The 19,384-nt window shown below is 39.6% G+C and overlaps 1 protein-coding gene across 1 annotated transcript in view; it reads left to right on the top strand.

Annotated features, from left to right (window-relative positions):
• Window positions 1-8,481: 8,481 nt before the first annotated feature.
• Window positions 8,482-19,384, top strand: part of GALNTL6 (polypeptide N-acetylgalactosaminyltransferase like 6) — a 1,542,469-nt gene continuing 1,531,566 nt past the window's right edge. Inside the window, exon 1 of the mRNA NM_001191298.2 lies at window positions 8,482-8,619. Within this exon, the coding sequence (NP_001178227.1) occupies window positions 8,482-8,619 (138 nt within the window). The remainder of the gene's footprint in view (window positions 8,620-19,384) is intronic.

A 19,384-nucleotide genomic window follows, 5' to 3' on the forward strand; every position in this document is an offset into this window, starting at 1 on the left:
ATCTGAGATTCCACGTGTAAGTGATATCATACCGTATTTGTCTTTTACTTTCTTCACTTTCCATGATAATCTCTACTTGCATCTATTTTTAAAATCTAGTTTTTTTTTTATTTTTTCTCCCCACATTAGAATGTAAAATCTATGACAACAGAAAATGTTATTCTGTTTACTATTGTATGAAACTTGCCTAAAAGACTGACTTACACTTAGAAGAAGCCTAAGAATTATATGAAAATTGAATGAAGTAAAACTTTACCTTACTTAAAATAGATAGGCGTCCTTAGTTATTCAAATAAAGGGATCACTCATGAATCTCCTACCTTATCTGTGGGGTCTTGATAGACTTAAGGGACAAAGGGTAATTTATAAATCTGCTTTTTCTTTTTTATACAGCATATTTTGAAATTAATGTACCACTGTTCTAGGAAAACTGAGGATGTTGAAATGAGGATGTAATCAAATAAAAATTATAACAACAAATTATTGCTGTATACAAGTGCATCTTTTTGTACTTCGTGAATATTTGGAATTTTTTGACAAAACGGTCAAATCTGAATTTTATCTCAGAAAATAGCCACACAAAGACTCCTGAATCTCACTGTGAAGCAGTGAGGAGGGAAGCTGAGGGGAACACAGCTTCAGCCACACTGTACCTGGTGTGAGGGCAACAAGGGGAAGAGGTACAACACGCTTGTCCCTTTTCCATCAGTACAAAGTCCTTTTCTCCAGACGTCTTTGGATGCCTGGTTTATTCACAGAATGTCAGTTCCCTTAAGTCCACCCTATAACATGATAGGTGAAGGATGGACAGTGGGGCATTATCTTGACAAGATAGATCTTAGCAAGCAAAAAGTCAAGTTAGATGGAAATCTAAAATCAGGGAGTCAGAATGTTATCGTTTTGTATTTGATGTTACTTCCACTCTCTGTAAATCTGAATTCACACTTTCATTTTAACCATTAAGACTGTCCTTTCCTAGTTCATCTTATGCCAGATTATCCAAATGAATATTGGGAAAAAAGGTGGTCATTTAACTGCTGCTTTAGTGGTAATATATGAGGTTTTAATACTATAGACATAATATTATGGGGATTTTATTTCAATGTTTTGACATTAAAAGCAGCCATTATAGCTGTTGAATATATTGTTTTTATTCCTCCCTAAGTAATACTTTCTATAAAGTATGTTACCAGTGTTAATTAAACAGGGACCATGAAAAGTCCTTAAGTCATTTTTGGAAAATATCTTCAAAGTGGTTTTATAATACTACTTAATATATGCTTATAATCTGAAGAAAATACCACCATTGCTGTAGAATATTACAGAAGAATATAGAATTACTGATTCTGCACATTCTGAGTTGAGAAAATAGCACAGTTAAAAGTAGATTTGGATACTGTATCTTGGTCATGGGAGATTTAGTAGGAAATATTCCAGGAAACTGCATTCATAAGGGATGAGAAAAAGAGGATTGGGTGGAGAATGAAACTTCCACCCAATTAAAGATCATATATTATGTACCTGAAGATAAATTTATCTACTTTATGAAAATTATTTTTATATGTAAAAATAAGCTAATAAGTTTACTCTCAATCAAAATTAAGATATTGAAAATGTTACCAAATACATTATAGGCTCCATGGATGAGCTTTACTAAACAGAATATCATCAAGTGAGGAAAATACTGTCATGTGGAAAAGGGACTGGATGTATACTGGGTGGATACTAGGCATAGAATCAGCACTACTGTCCAGGGAGATTGATTTTATTTCAATACAGTGAGCAATTGTGCAGCTGAATTGTATGGGATGAGGTTGGTATAGAGGACGTGGGTCATACTGATATTGTAAGTCTTTTAGCAAGACTTTGACAAGCTATTTGAGTATATAGTTTGGGTGCAAGTTGTAGGATCGTATTGTAGGTATGAAATATTTGAGGAATTTTCAACATGATTATGCCTGGTATGTTGCAGTCCATGGGGTCACAAAGAGTCAGACACTACTGATCGACTGAACTGAATTCTCCACAGGCAATGATAATGTTTAGATACACATTTATTTATATATTTATTTATTCAAAAACTATGTATCGAGCATGTATAGCATGTTAGGGATAAAATATGTTATCGGCTTTGACTTCCTGGATGATTAGGATAGAAAAGTAGCCTACTATTTTAGAAACACACCATATTTTCAAGTACCAAAGAAAATTTGGACATGCGATGTTAAAATTGTACAAATGTTTGCAAACATATATACAGATTCAATATTTTTAAATGAGTATTTTCATTTCGGAGAGAAGATAAAATGGTGGATATTATTTAAAAATTAATTAGTTTAAAGTTTAGGTATTAGAGGGTTTCCCTAGTGGCTCAGATGGTAAAGAATCTGCCTCTAATGCAAGAGACCTGGGTTCGATCCCTGCATTGGGAAGATCCCCTGGAGAAGGGAATAGCTACTCACTCCAGTATTCTTACCTGGAGAATCCCATGGACAGAGGAACCTGGTGGGCTACAGTCCATGGAGTCACAGAGATCCAAACACGACTGAGCGACTAACACTTTCACTTTAGGTATTAGAGAAAACTGATTAGTGAAGATGTTCTTATTTTACCTTGATGAGTTCTGCTACTGACTAGGTATAAAGTGGGTATGTCAGTGTATAGTGAGTACAGGTTTTCACATCTATTTGCATTCTCCTCCTTAGCAGTTTGACATAGTGCTGCTATTTTGATGTTTTTCATGAATTGCAATAGACAGATTCAGTCTTTGAATCCTTGCATGCAATTCTCAATGAAGCCTTGGTCAAAAAAACTAGTAGTTTTTAAATCCTTATTATCAAAATATCCATTTATCTGTATATATTTCTATTGATTTATCTATTTGATTGACAGATGTAAACATTTATGATTCCTGTTTCACAAATGTCCAAGTTTCTTTCCTGAAACTACTTTTGAAGTTCTCATTATGGAATGGGAAATATTTATTTGAAAGCTTACTTAATCATATTACAAAGAGAAAATATTTTAAAAAAGAATATAACCTAGGATTTTTAATCAGAATTATGACTATTTTTCAGGTTAAAAATCTGTTTATATAAAGTACTCAATTTTTTGCTTTAGTGTACTGAGCTCAGATGAAGATGTTTTCTGAAATACCAAGAATTTTTCTAAAATTTTTCTAATTTTTCTAAAGTTTCATTCATATAGGCAAAAGAGAATCCACATAAGCCTACTGAGAATGGAATCTCATTCAGGAGCTAATTTTTTTCATAATATTTCTATTTTCTTAGTAAATCACAAAAAGAGCTGCATCTAATTCAACAGTCTACTTCCCAAGACCAAGAAGAGCAATCCTCCCAAATCAAGTCTGTTGGTGATATTTTACTTAGGCTAAACTTCATAGTATTCTCATCAAAACACAGAATATTTTAGAGTGCTTGTGAGTGCTCACTCAGTCTTGTCTGACTCTTTGTGACCCCATGGATTGTAGCCCTGCAGGCTCCTCTGCCCATGGGATTTCCCAGGCAAGAATACTAGAGTGTGTTGCCATTTCCTTCTCCAGGGGATCTTCCCAAACCAGGGTCGAACCCTGGTCTCCTGCATTGCAGGCAGATTCTTGACTGTCTGAACTATCAGGGAATTAAATGTATAGGGAAAGAAAATATAGTTGAGTAAAGATATATTCTGTTAGTAGAGGAATAAAGATATTTAGAGGTAGACTTACGGACTAAGAACTTAAATGCCGCAAAGTGAAGAACTTCCCTAGTTTGAAAATATTTAGGCCAGGAAGAAATAACCTCCTTTTTCTTTTAGTTAGCATTTGTCACACTTTAATTTGTAGCACATTTAATTGCAAACACTTTTTAAGTCCCTTGTAGTACTGAAAATTCTGTGAGAATGTTCAGATTTGTATCTTCTTTCTACCCAGCAGCATTTGCATATATAATGAAATTGACTTGGGTTTTTTGTTGAAGAATTTCAGTGATGATAGTGACAGGGAAATATAACATTTTAAAATTTTACTTGTCTCTTATTTCTCTTTACTGTGTAGTGACAAACATTGTAATTTCAGAGAAATCGATTGAAGAAGATTCCTCTTAACCTGTGTCTTAATTTAATGACACAAAAATAGCATAGCTTAAATTTACTTTTATTATAACTATTATTAATATAATCAATTCCCAATTTTCACTGGAGGATCACCCCCACCCCTGAAAAAAACAACTTAGCTAAAGGTATACTTATAATAAAGTACCCTGTTTATTCAGAGGGAACAATTTAAGAATTTTTATACTTCAGGTATTGTTATTGGGTTAAATAAGAACAGAATATATTTCCATTTCTAGATACATTACCTTTATGCTCTAGTATCTGTGATTCTGATAAAAACTTGGAAAAGGCAAATCTAAATAAAAGTAAATCATACCATATTTAGATAGAAGGTAAAACTAAGTATAAACCATTTCACTGATACATTTCAATATAACTATTTTAAAATGTAGATAATGTACCACAGTATAATCTTGAAAATCAATTACTTTTTAATCTTCTCTTCCAGTATTATAACATTTGTTATGTTATTTATTAATAAAGCTTATTATTTTGTGACTCTGTAGAGTTAAGGTAAGAACACCAGGAGACTGTCGGTGACCATTTTTTGGTTTTTTAAACAATTGACTTTCACCAGACTTATCAGTTTCAGATATAAAGCTTTAAACTAGTAAATTCAGAGGGGAAATGTTAATATGGCAAAATGATGAGCAAATGTTTCTCTTTCAAGTTCAGTTCCAACCGACAGAGCCCCAGGTGATCTGCCGGCCAGGTAGGGATCAAACCCATCCCCAGCCCACATTCACATCTGAGAAAGCAGAACCACGCAGTGGAGCCTATCCAAAGCATGGAATCCTGAGTATTATAGTTGTTTTAAGTCACCAAATTTTAGAGTGAGCTTAAAGGAAGCAATGTTCTGCCTCTTCCAAGGCAGAACCTGGCTCAATAGAAGGTTAACACAAACAGCTGAGCTTCTGTATTTCTCCAATTGCCTTTATGTTGTATTTTCAACTAGAACGTAAGTTATTCAAGGTCCCAGTTATTGTTTATTTTTTTTTTCCTCATGTGTCCCAGTAGTATTAACACAATGCTGGGCACATGGGGCTCTGATTACCTGAGGTTCCAGATTGACTCAGAATGAAGGAGCAAAAGGGTTCTGAGGGGGTGTCTTTGGATATAAAGAGGAATGAAAGACAGGGAATTTGATTAGATTAATATTAATGACCAATTAAAATACATCTATCTATATATATATATTTCATCTGGATAATCTGAACAAAGGAATTCAGAGTCACATAAAGCTTTTTTTTATTTGTTTGTTTGTGACAAGCTAAAATAAATACCAATATTAGTTAGGAACATTGTCATCTGTTAGAAATTTACATGTGGAATTGTGAAAGAGATGATAACCAAGTAAGTAAGTAAATGAATAAGTAAAATGGAGGGCGGGGACTGATTGCCTAGAGCTATGCTGTAAAAGCATAATAATCCCATGGGCTCTACATGTACTTCATGTAGGGAATAACAGGTACACACCTTCACTGTGACTAACCATGGTTCCCAGAGTAAGTACTGTTTGCAGGACAATTCACTTGAATAACGGTAATGAGGCATGGTTCAAGTCAGAATCCTGGATTTATAAAACAGAATGATGATATGTCCATTTGTGATCAGGACTTGTTTATTTTTTTAAGGCACAAATAAACTGGCATTATTTAAAATATGAAGGATTTTAATTTTTTTTAATTTCAAAGGTATCTTTGAGATTTTTTTTTTTTTTACTTTTTAATTGTTAATAACTCTATCTACAAGACAGAACATATTATATATTTAAATATGAATAGTTTTCCAAAATCTTTTCCTTCAGGATCCATCAATCCCAGCAAACCTCTCCCTGTTTTGTGCTTCCCAGAATTCATATTTCTATGATTCAGAATGGCACTTGCTAAGAGACAAAAAGGAGATTAGAAAATTATGCAGGGTATAGAAGAGAGAGAGTGAGAATGTGTATGTGTATGAGTGTGTGTGTGCGTGTGTGTGTGTGTGTGTGGTGAAGAATTATGTCCCGTCCTCTCCAGATTCCGAAGTTGCACTTGTGTAAAATGAAACGGTAACTGGTCTTTAACTAAATGACATCTTCAGACATTATTTATTAAATATGTTTACATACTCTTGAAATGAAAGTAATTCACAGAAGCAAATACTGCAGCACGAAGCTTTACTCATGTAGTCGTCAGTATGTACTGTTCAGATACATTTTAAAATTATAACCTAAGGAGCTGAAAGCATGTGTCTTCACACTCATGTACATCTATGTCTTCATCAGGCGAGACAGGAGGGAGAGAGAAGTGGGCAGCAGAGGGAGGGGAGGGGACCTGGAGCGGGAGTGGGATGGAAGAGAGGACGACGGAAAGGAGAGAGGGAGAAAGGACCCTCCTGGACCCGCCGTCCTATCGTCCCAAGCTTGTGGGCATCACCTCCAGTTGTAACAAAGAGGTGACCATGGCGCTCTTTCGATTCTAGACAGGCTGACACAGCGCGTGCTGCGTGTCTGTCTGTCGCCTCCTGCAAGTCCCCCTTCCTCCAGGAGTTAGGAGCCCCGGATCCCGGGAGTGCCCCCACTCCGTGCCAGGCACGCAGGTCCCTTGGAGACGCGGCCACAGGTTCGTGTGTGTGCGGTCAGGGCCGGTGGCGCATGCCGGCGCCGGGGAGAAGGGGGAGGCCTTCCCGCCGAGACCAGGCTCGACCCCCACTCGGCCTGGGGACCGCGGGAGGTGCGTGCGAGGGCAAAGGGACAGGTGGCCCCGCTGCGACCCCGAGCGCTGCGCGCGGACAAGCGGGGCCGGGGAGGCGGCGGCACCGCGATCTCACCCGGCCAAGGCGCGGGCCGACCTAGGTAAGCCGCCGGGGCTCCACGGTGTAGCTCCCGAAGCCGAGGCCCAGAGCCCCAGCCTCCGCCCGGCCTCGCGTCGCGGTCCCGGCCCTCCCCCCGGTTCGTCGCGCACCTGGTCCGGCGGCCTGGGAGCCCCGGGGCAGGATCCCCGGACTCGGTTCGCCTCCGCGCCCGCCGGCACCACGGAGGAGCCCGAGGAAACCCCGCGACCAGGCGGCCCCCCGCGCCCCGCATCTCCGGTCTGGAGCCTTTGGTGTGAGGCGAGCTGGGGCGCGGGCCTCCCGAGGGGTCCAAAGTCGCGCGAACCGCCGGGGTGGAGAGAGGAGACCTCACAGGCGAGAAGCTGGAATCCGGGTCCGGCGGCGGCGTCGCCCTGCTCGGCTTTTTCGCGTCACGGCGAGCTTATATAGGAGCTGGCGGCGGGGGACTGCCCTCCCCGCCCGCCCGGCCTCCCGCACGTGGCCGGCACAGCCTCGTCCCCGCGCAGGCGGGCATCAGGCGACGGCGGCGGGAGCAGCGCGCGCCTCTGCCACCTCGCCCTCCGCGCGCGCGCCCCGAGAGCCTAGCTCGGCTCGGGCGCCACCCTCCCTCCTCGGCGCGAGGAGCGTGAGAGCTTCGCCTTCCAAGTGCGGCGATGTTCCTCTGGGCTCGTTCCGTTGCCGGGAGAGGATGCTAACAGGAGCGCCGGGGCTTGAGAGCGTCGCCGAGGAAGAGGAGCGATTGATGGGCAGGGCCCGCACTTGGCGGAGGACCGCAGCCCGGGCGCCGCGCGAGCACAGACGGCGCGGCGCCTCCGCCGACCTCCGGAGCCTCCTGCCCCCGGGCACCTGGGTCGCCAAGCCGCTGCCCGCCGACGAGGGTCGGCGCGGCGCGTGAGCGCCCGGGAGTTCTCGGACTTCTCTCCAAATAGCACTTCTGCCCGGGACACCGTGTCTCCCGGACCGCCGGGAGCCCGCCGGCGCGCTGGCCACCGAGGGACTTGAACTGGAGTTTAGGTGGCTTCTCCCAGGGCGAGCGCAGGAGGAGACGTCCTGGGAAGACGAGAAAGGTGATGTGCTGGGGTAGAGAGCGAGCACTTTTCTTCCTGCCACTTGCTAGGGCCGAGCCGCTTCCCACGCAGACCTCCTGCCAGCCCTCTCCTGCGCAGCTCAGCCCTCCCACGCCGAGGGGGAAACCCCAAACCTCCCGTTTTCTTAAGTATCCAGCATGCTATTGACTTTTTCATAACTTACGATTAGTCTTTGGAAGGATCATATTTACTCCGTGGCTTTTTACTGGAGGTCGATAGACTTAATGATTTCCTCCTTGGAGTCATTGACTTCTCAGCCAATAGCTAATGCCTTCGTCATAGTTTTCTGGGGGGAAACTAACTTTGCGTTGCTTCTGCCGATGCCTAACTCCCCTTCAATCGTGCATCTTGGTGCTGAGCACGCAGCAAAAAGTTTTTAGCTTCTCCTCAGTTTCTGGTGCTTTGGATTCAAACGAGAGTCGGGCAGGGAACCATCTCCTGTAACTTTTCTTCTCTGTTACCATTTGCGATGAAGAGGAAACAGAAGAGATTTCTGCAGATGACTTTGTTATTCATGGTGGCTTTAATTTTCCTGCCCAATATCGGTCTCTGGTCTCTATACAAGGAGAAGCACCTGGTGAAATCCCCTGAGCCCGGGGAGCCGCAGGTAAGTGCTGCGCAGAGAAGAATCCCGGAGGGGCAGGAGTCTGGAGCCGGCCACCGCAGGCAGGTGTGCCGAGTTTCCATCAGCTCCCAGGTCTTTGCAGAGCTTTGATTACAAGCCTCTAGAGACTTTGGGGTTTAAGCAAGTAGTCTTTTTAAGAGCGCGACCAATGACATGGGTGAAATGCAAAATAAAGTGAAAAAGCAGGATGAGAGGTCAAAAGGAAGAAACAGCTCCTCTCCATTGATCTAGAGGTTACATGAGAGGTAACTGCTTATTCGTGAAAGGAGATGTATATATAGTACAGGTTTAGTTTCAGAGATTTGTGTTTGCTTCTCCTGGAGTTTGTGTGTCTATATTAAAGTGAATTGGGCCGATTAAATCGTGAAACTTGTGAAGTGGTTCTCAAAAACCAAGTTACAGTTTTCTATATTTTTGCTTAGCAACACCTTTTTTTTTTTTTTTTGCCATGCAGAAAGGTAAAGTCTTGTGTCTCCTGCCCTGTTGCTAAGGTACTGTGTGGGGTCTTCAGGCAGTTACTAAGGAGGTCGTTCGGTTTCACAGTCTGGTAGTAACAGTTTGTTGCTAAAAGCTCTCCTTCATGTCCGAAACGCCATATAGTGGAGTTAAACGTGTATACCCACACACACAACACACACACACACACACCCCTACCACATTTATGTTTTACTTAATATTCAGTCTACTAGTGGGTGCATGGGTCATACCTTAACATGGACCAAAAGAACTATCTTTCTTAACGATAAAGCAAAATATCCTCTCCAGAACACTGGTGAAATTCAATATAGTTAAATTCTTTACTTACGAATAAACTAGCTTCTGCCATTAAACTTTTAACAATAGAATGCGGCCTTTTTCATGATGTGGATATAACACTCCTTCAGGTAGTCCTGTGCATCACCTTGGAGTGGGAATAATCTTAATTTCACGGGTCATCACCCATGTACACTATGTGCCTTCCACAAACAGAAGGTGCTTAAATTGCCCATTTGTGGATGACAGTATTTATTACTGACAATTAAAATATCTGCTCTTATACTTAACGAAGTGGAATTTCCTTTTACACAGTGGGTGGTTAGTTGTAAAGTATATGGAAGTAATCTGCTTTTTCATTATGACAAGTAAAGCGTTACCAGTCTCTTAAATGTTAAGGATTACTAGTTGTTTATGAATTTTGGTGGATTGGAATTTTGAGGGAAAATGTTGACATTTTCATTCCGTTGTTGATCACTGTCATCCTTTATAATAGGTGAATGACTTTGATTTGAAGTATATTCTGTTTTGTCATTCCAATAAAAAAAGGTTGATACTTTCAATGTGAAACTTTTTTTCCTATATAGATCATTTATTTCTCCAACCCTTAAGAGAAGCTGAATGTTATTAATATTGGTAGTTAATTATTAAAATTAGCTACTTTTATTAAAATCTCCATTCCAATATTGATAAAATGATAACAAAATGATTTTTCCTTGCATTCGGTTAACAATAGCCATCTGAATCATTTGCTGGAATAGCCAACATAAAGCTCTAATTAATCTTATTAATGAAGTATTTACAACTTTCCCACCAGCTCCATTGGTTTCGACCCTTAATGAGAATTCTATTTGTTCAATGGCATAAAAAAAATAAAGTGTGGCAAACCAACTCTCTTTGCTTGTTATTATCATCTCTATAACGGTTTTCTTATTCCTGTTTCTTTGGTGGTGCAAATGATGTTTAATATCAGGTAAAAAATTAGTGGATATGAAGGCATGGAGCAGCAAGAGAAGGGACTGTTTCTCAAAGTTTCATACTGTGTGGAATAAATAACCAAGATTGAAGGGGATCCTGTGGCATTCCAGCTGGGCAGTTTTAAAACCAAGAATAAACAAAAGGCAGTTTGTGCCATGAAATGAATGCCAGTTGCATACTTCAGTATGTTTTAACCTAAAAAAGCTAATGATTTCAAAACTGATGCTTTCTTACAGATACAAAATTAAGTTGAAATGTAGAAACTATCACTTCCTGAAAGATAGAATTCATTGTAAAGCAATAAAAGATAAGCCTTCATTGGTTTTATTCTATTATTAAATCTAATTGTAAAGAAAATTAGGGTATATTGACATCATTATACAAGCATTGATAAGTAAGAGATAAGCCATATGTAAAAATTTATTTATATGCACATTATGTATGTATATATACATATATATATACTTGACCAAATAAAAATTGACTTGTAATGATGAATTAAGCATGTTTAATATTGTGATATAATATTTGACTAAGGTATCCACATTTCAAAGTAAGTCAACTAAATACATAAGTTTTCAGTTAAAGTATATAACTTGACTTGTGCTATTTAAATTTAGTAATTTAGTAATTTCCTTTACAAAGGCATTTTAATGGTCAATCACTACCTATTCTTCAAGACCCATCTGTTACTTTAGTTATCACTTAGTTGTGAAATGCTCCAGGTAAGGATAATGAGCAGCTCATTGGCCCTGGTTAGCACTGAAGGGATTGAGACCAAGTCACATGCTGGAAGGAGAGTCTGGTTTTCCAGCCGTTCTGTGGAAAAGGGCAGTCCAGCAGTGGGAAACCTTCACATTTTAAACAGTTTCATTTATAGTGGCTTGCAGGAAAATAATTTCTAGAAATACAAAATCATGGAATGGATGATACTTTTAAAGTGAAGATGATCCTCCTCACTTGTATTTTATCAGAGCACATCACCAATAGTTTGCTGTCTACCACTCAGTATGAATGGCATTGGTATGTTCTGAGATAAAATAAAGGGAGGTAAATGAGAAAGCATTGATAGAAACTGTGCATTGTCAAGATGTTTAGTATTTTACATATATTTTCTCAAGTCTTCCATACTGTTACAAGTTAATCATTTGTATTTACAGTAATTTATGATTTAAAGTAATATTTATAATAATTCTTATAATATTTCAATATTTGCCCCATCTATGATGCAGAAAATATATGAAAAAAAGTCCCTAAATTGTTCATCTAAAAGGTTTACCACACACTTAACTAATGAGGACCAAAAAAAGTAGTTATAATAATGGAAGACTTAAAAAGTTAATTTTATTGTTTGGGCTCTGCAAAATGGAATCAAGTTACAGAAATAAACATTAATCTTTTAAGAATTTTAAGATTTTATGAAAATTTTATAAAAATCAGGGTTTTATAAAATATTTTATACTTCCTGCTTATGTTGTTAAATTATCAATGATAATTATGTTATTTTTAGTTGAGTTCTATTTGTTGCTTTTTAATTTTTATTAAGATGACTTATACATGGTTTAGAAATATATACATTTAAAATAATTTATTGGTAATGAATTTTATATTCAGCTGAAGTGATTACTCTATGGTTATTGTACAGTAATTTTTAATTTCTTTCTTTTTGATTTTGTATTGCTACTCTTCTCTGGTTTCAGTTGCATTTGAATTAAGGTTATGTATTTAGATCTTAATTAAGCCGTTCCTTAGGATGTTAATTAGAGCAAAGCAATATTTTAGAGCAAAACTACTGCGTCTAGCATTATTATACCTTTCTTTTTAATTATTTATGCAAGTATAGATAAAAAGGGCCCCCAGATACTTTCTTTCCTTAAATACAATAGGTTAATATTTTAAAAGCAGCTATAAAGTAGTTCAACAACTAAGTTGAGATGCAACTCAATACTCAGTACAAGTGAAAAATAATTCAAGAATATTCAGAATATGAAGGTTTTGCAATTTTTGAAATAATGATTAAAACAAAGATCAAAATCTCAGAACTTTAAATCACATATTTTCAGAATTGTTCAGAATGATATTAGAAGCATACGTTTGACCTGGATTTTTTCCCATGAAGTACACCAAAAACAACACTGAACACTTCAGTTCAGTTCAGTTCAGTTGCTCAGTCATGTCTGACTCTTTGAGACCCCATGAATCGCAGCACACCAGGCCTCCCTGTCCATCATCAACTCCCGGAGTTCACTCAGACTCACATCCATCGAGTCAGTGATGCCATCCAGCCATCTCTTCCTCTGTCGTCCCCTTCTCCTCCTGCCCCCAATCCCTCCCAGCATCAGAGTTTTTTCTAATGAGTCAACTCTTCACATGAGGTGGTCAAAGTACTGGAGTTTCAGCTGTAGCATCATTTGTTTCAAAGAAATCCCAGGACTGATCTCCTTCAGAATGGACTGGTTGGATCTCCTTGCAGTCCAAGGGACTCTCAAGAGTCTTCTCCAACACCACAGTTCAAAAGCATCAATTCTTCGGCACTCAGCTTTCTTCCAGAGAAGGCAATGGCAACCCACTCCCAGTACTCTTGCCTGGAAAATCCTATGGATGGAGGAGCCTGGTAGGCTGCAGTCCATGGGGTCACTAGGAGTCAGACACAATTGAATGACTTCATTTTCACTTTTCACTTTCATGCATTGGAGAAGGAAATGGCAACCCACTCCAGTGTTCTTGCCTGGGGAATCCCAGGGACGGGTGAGCCTAGTGGGCTGCCGTCTGGGGTCGCACAGAGTCGGACATGACTGAAGCAACTTAGCAGCAGCAGCAGCTTTCTTCACAGTCCAACTCTCACATCCATACATGACCATTGGAAAAACCATAGCCTTGACTAGATGGACCTTTGTTGGCAAAGTAATGTCTCTGCTCTTCGATATGCTATCTAAGTCACTTAATTTATAGAACCTTCCTCTTTCTTAGTACTTCAGAATTTCTGTGTGTAAAACAGGGCTAATCAAACTTTTGCTATAACAAGGTACATAAAGTCCTAAGATCACATCTTGGCTGTTGAAACTATTGTGAGGTAACATTTTGGTTTTAATCAAATCCACAAGTAAATTGTACTCCACAGATGTGAGGCTTTATATATATGTGTGTGTGTGTGTGTGTGTGTGTGTGTGTGTGTGTCTTTCCTGAAATTTCTCAGCATCTTTGTCCAACTTTACTAATATTAATCAGCACCACACTTGTTGGGATGGGGGGATTCATCTTATTGGCAAGAACTTTTTTCTGTGGTGTTTTAAACTTATCTTGTGATTTGAAGATATTAGATATCTGGAACTGAGTGTATGCAGACGTACTCATGCTTCTGTCTGTCACCCTGACCATAAAGCTTGAAGAATGTCTATGTTTCTTCTCCAGCAAACATCTTAGATATTGGAAAAGCTAAAAAGAAAAGAAAAGTAAAGAAATAAGAAAGTAAAGTTTTCACTCCTCCTGCCCTCAGTATATGATCAACACACTAGGTGTGAAGTGATGCATTCATTTGAGCCATAATGTTCTCAATTAGCTAAGAAGTAGATTTTAAATCAGCATGCAGAAGGACCTTTTCTTGAATTTATGGAAATATCCATCCTGACTTGCTCCAGTATTGCACCTCGCAGAGTCCTGTAACAAGTGCTTTAATTATTGACTGTGATCTGGAGATGATTAGTTCTCCAACTTGCCCCCTAGGCAACAATGTTGAACAGAATCTCCTGTTCACAATCTGGTTAAAAGAAAAAAGAGAGAGAGATAATTTTTTTTTTCTTCTTCTTCTTCTCTCTCTATGTGTGTTTATTTTTGAACAAGCTGTGCTGAATCAATTAGCCTCCTATACATTTTATTCTTTCTATATAAGAAACCAAATCAAGGGTGAAATACAGAGGGAGAAGGGTGAGAAAGTTTGATGGTTTAGTGTTGTCGAGAAGATAATTGAAATTTGTGTGTGGAAGTTTTGTCAGGAGTTGCCATGACAACTTGTAGAGAAGTTTGTAACAACATCTCCCTTGGAACACTTTATACAAATGATAGCCAGTGCAGGGACCTCCAGGATGACCTGAAGGAGGGAGATCAGACTTAACAATAGGGGAAGATGGTGTGAATGTCCTGTCACCCCAGGTCAGGATGTATTTGGTCCAGCCTCTCCTTCACATTTGCTTGGCATGCTTGGAAGGATGAGGCAGGACTTTTGGCTCTTAAAAGCATCAGGCGTGAGCATGTTATTCTTCTCTTTCTTTCATGTTTACATATGTGTTTACTAAAGTGCTATTACAGAGTCAACATTGCAGATGTGCAAAAAAATAGAAGGTTCTGGAGACCATCAGAAAAGTGAAGCCAGACTCTCATAAATTAAGTACTTGCTCTCTTAGGACGTCAGTCTGTGACCCCACAGAGCTAGTTGATCCTAAATTAACTCAAAATATAGTGGGGATGCTTGAATTGTGGTCATTGTTGTTTAATCGCTAAATCGTGTCTGATTCTTTGTGACCCCATGGACTGCAGCCTTCCAGGTTCCGCTGTCCGTGAAATTCTACACGCAAGAATACTGGAGTAGGCTGCCATTCCCTTTTCCAGGGGATCTTTGCCATCCTGGGATTGAACTCGCGTCTCCTGCATTGTCAGGCTGCTTCTTTACCATTGAGCCACCCAGGAAGCCGGAAGTTCGAATAGGTGGCCAAAAAGAACAAATGAAAAACATTCATGCTGCTGAGAGTATGTATGTATCCAAGCACAAAAATATCTATACTGGGTTTATTTAAAGTTGAAAGGAAGGGACGGGTCCCCAGAAGTGTCAAGCCACAATGACCCTCAGCATCCCCTAATATGCTGATGTCTGTTACTACCAAACTCTAACATGGTGGCTGGAAAGAGGGTGAACAGAGAAGGGTATTTTTAGGGTTTAAGGTAAATCCCATCAGTTTTCCTCTACTTTTCTACTTCCAGTCTAGTGGGGAAAAAATGTGGACTGAATTGGCAGTATTCTCCAATTAAATGTATTCATTTCACATACTTATTTAGCAACACGCATACACACGTACATGAATTCACACACATGGTCTCACTTGTGAAGAAAAAATAAATCCACCCAACTGTTTCATTTTCTACAGTTTTTTACTTTTATAACTTCTTGCTTTTTCCACTGCTTTGAATCTAAAAAAAAAAAAAAATCATCAGCTGAGTTTATTTAAATGTTATTAATTTAATTCTAGGAAAGTATGGAGAGAAGGACAAGTGCATTTGTCTCTAGAAGTACTTACATCATCTTTGGCAAGTATGAAAATCACCATAAATATTTAGCCTGTGAGAGTTGCCCAGGTGGCTCAGTAGTAAGAATCCGCCTTTGAATGCGAGAGAGATAGGAGACATAGGTTTGAGTCCTGGGTTTGGAAGATCCCCTGGAGAAAGGGGCATGACAACCCACTCTAGTATTCTTTCCTGGAGAATCCAATGGATAGAGGACCTGGTGGGCTACAAGCCATGGGATTGCTAAATGTTGAACATGACTGAGCACACTCGCCATGCAAAGCAATGTGAAAGTCGCACAGATCATAAATAGTGCAATTTATCATTATCCATTGATGTTAGCAAGGAAGTTGTGCCTGTCAGAGGCCATGGTGGTGGCTATCATCTCTATGTTGTAGGGAATGGTGTGTCTCAGTGATGGTAGAGAAGATCCATTTCAAATTCAGTTCAAGTTCTGAAATCCTCATGGAATGTTACTTCATTCCATTGAAGTCTAGAAAGCCAGAGTCAAGAGATTTTATTATTGATCATTTTGATCTTTTTTAATACAATAAAATGAACAAATTGTCAGGGCTACCACCGAAGTTTGAGTGAATTTCTTTTTCTTTTTCCTTAACTGTGCTAGATCTTCCCAGTAAGAGAATCCATTTGAACTTAATTTGTGGAGAAATATCAGAATTTCCATATTGTCTTGTTACCTTTTGGTAACAAGTGCTCGTTAACAGCACGTAGCACTTTAGGACATTTAACCAGTCATGGGTCTTCCTCTGTCAGTTTTCTCTAAATCAGGTGCAGACGATGTCTTTCTTGTGTTGTTATTTTTGGTGAGGATTAAATGCTCAGTATCTTGAACAGCATGTAATAAGGGTTAATGAATATAGATTTTTTTTAATACATAGTATGAGCATTTGTAAGCAATCATTGCCTTTAATAAGATAAATAGTGTTTGCTTGATAAATATTTACAGATGATTTCTCTTTGCAAGGCAATGTCAAGACAGCACAACAGAGCAATGACTATGGTACAGGACTTGCCATGGATTGTTAAATCTGGCAGGGAGATCTTTTGAAGAAACACATAAACAGGATCTAGAAAATAATAGAAAAAATTTTCCCATAATTTTTGGTCCAGTATTTAAGGAAAAATTGTTAATTTTATTTTACATGCAATTGTTTATTGCAAAACAAACAAACAACTAATTTTTTGGTATATTGCATCAAACATTATTCTAAAATTGAAGTTTTTAATAAAAGAGGGAAAAAAACAGAGAGCAATGTTTGTTTATAGTGACCACTATCATTTGCTATCAGAAAAGACAATGGCACCCCACTCCAGTACTCTTGCCTGGAAAATCCCATAGACAGAGGAGCCTGGTAGGCTGCAGTCCATGGGGTTGCTAAGAGTCAGACACAACTGAGTGACTTCACTTTCACTTTTCATTTTCATGCATTGGGGAAGGAGATGGCAACCCACTCCAGTGTTCTTGCCTGGAGAATCCCAGGGATGGGGGAGCCTGGTGGGCTGTCGTCTATGGGGTTGCACAGAGTGGGACACGACTAAAGCGACTTACCAGTAGCAGCAGCATCATTTACTATAACAAAGTCCATGCCTGGCTTGCCTTGTGCGTCAGATGGTAAGGAATCTGCCTGCAATGCAGGAGATCCAGGTTCAATCTCTGGGTTGGGAAGATTCCCTGGAGAAGGAAATGGCAACCCACTCCAGTATTCTTGCCTGGAGAATCCCCATGGACAGAGGAGCCTGGTGGGCTACAGTCCATAGGTTCACAAAGTGTCAGACACGACTGAGCGACTAACACTTTCACTTTCACATATAAGCATTTTTTTCTACATTAATTACAAGTCAGAGTCTGAGAACTGCTTTTGTTGTTTAAGTCTTGGTCTTGAGAGGTAATAGTTATTCTGAAGACCAAAAGTTAAGAAGCAGAGTGGAAACGATTCTTAACTATTTCAGTTAACTACAGAACTACTTTATAGAGTTACTGTTTCCTTCAGTAGAGTTAGAGGGATATAGAAAAAAGCATATTGCATTGTGCCCATTCTTAATTTTCTCAGTAGTGAATTGGAGAGATACAATATCTAGTCATGAAACAAGCAAGCAGTGCATAGTAGCATTTTCTGTGTGTGTGTGTCTGTGTGTGTGTGTGTGTACTGTGCTTTCAAAACAGAAAAGGAACAGAATGATCTGAACTCTTGGGACAGTCCTTAATTGCTCCAGGGGGTGAATATTGAGCCTCGTCATGTTATGAAAATTAGACAGGGGGGTTGGGGTTAAGCTGAGGAATAATCAAATACTTCAGGTTTATATGCTGTTTTCACCACTTTCCAAAATATATCCTCTTGGGCAAGACATTTTACATCTTTGAACCATAGTTCTTCATATGTTGGCTCAGGTAGAAACTCTTAAAGGGGTAGCAGGGGGATCAAATTGGATTAATATATGCAGACTGGTACAAAGTAAACACTCCATTTTGGGAAACTTAGCAAATAATATTGCTGCCTTTTTCTCAGTTTTTACAATATTCACTGAAGGTAGTAAATAAACATACTGTTTTGTACATCTAATAAACATGTATTAAGAAGAGGTGACAAGAATACACAGAAGAACTGTGCACAAAAGATCTTCATGACCCAGGTAATCACAATAGTGTGATCACTCACCTAGAGCCAGACATCCTGGAATGTGAAGTCAAGTGGGCCTTAGAAAGCATCACTACGAACAAAGCTAGTGGAGGTGATGGAATTCTAGTTAAGCTGTTTCAAATCCTGAAAGATGATGCTGTGAAAGTGCTGCACTCGATATGCCAGCAAATTTGGAAAACTCAGCAGTTGTCACAGGACGGGAAAAGTTCAGTTTTCATTCCAATTCCAAAGAAAGGCAATGCCAAATAATGCTCAAACTACCACACAATTGCACTCATCTCACACGCTAGTAAAGTAATGCTCAAAATTCTCCAAGCCAGGCTTCAACAATATGTGAACCGTGAACTTACAGATGTTCAAGCTGGTTTTAGAAAAGCCAGAGGAATCAGAGATCAAATTGCCAATATCCACTGGATCATGGAAAAAACGAGAGTTCCAGCAAAACATCTATTTCTGCTTTACTGACTATGCCAAAGCCTTTGACTGTGTGGATCACAATAAACTGTGGAAAATTCTGAAAGAGATGGAATACCAGACCACCTGACCTGCCTCCTGAGAAACCTATATGTGGGTCAGGAAGCAACAGTTAGAACTGGATATGGAACAACAGACTGGTTCGGAATAGGAAAAGGAGTACGTCAAGGCTGTATATTGTCACCCTGCTTATTTAACTTCTATGCAGAGTACATCATGAAAACGCTGGGCTGGAGGAAGCACAACCTGGAATCAAGATTGCTGGGAGAAATATCAATAACCTCAGATATGCAGATGACATCACCCTTATGGCAGAAAGTGAAGGGGAGCTAAAAAGCCTCTTGATGAAAGTGAAAGAGGAGAGTGAAAACGTTGACTTAAAACCCAACATCCAGAAAACTAAGATCATGGCATCTGGTCCCATCACTTCGTGGGAAGTAGATGGGAAAACAGTGGAAGCAGTGTCAGACTTTATTTTTTTGGGCTCCAAAATCACTGCAGATGGTGATTGCAGCCATGAAATTAAAAGATGCTTACTCCTTGGAAGGAAAGTTACGACCAACCTAGACAGCATATTCAAAAGCAGAGACATTACTTTGCCAACAAAG

The sequence above is a fragment of the Bos taurus genome, chromosome 8 (assembly GCF_002263795.3).
Source record: "Bos taurus isolate L1 Dominette 01449 registration number 42190680 breed Hereford chromosome 8, ARS-UCD2.0, whole genome shotgun sequence".
Classification (NCBI taxonomy): Eukaryota; Metazoa; Chordata; class Mammalia; order Artiodactyla; family Bovidae; genus Bos; species Bos taurus.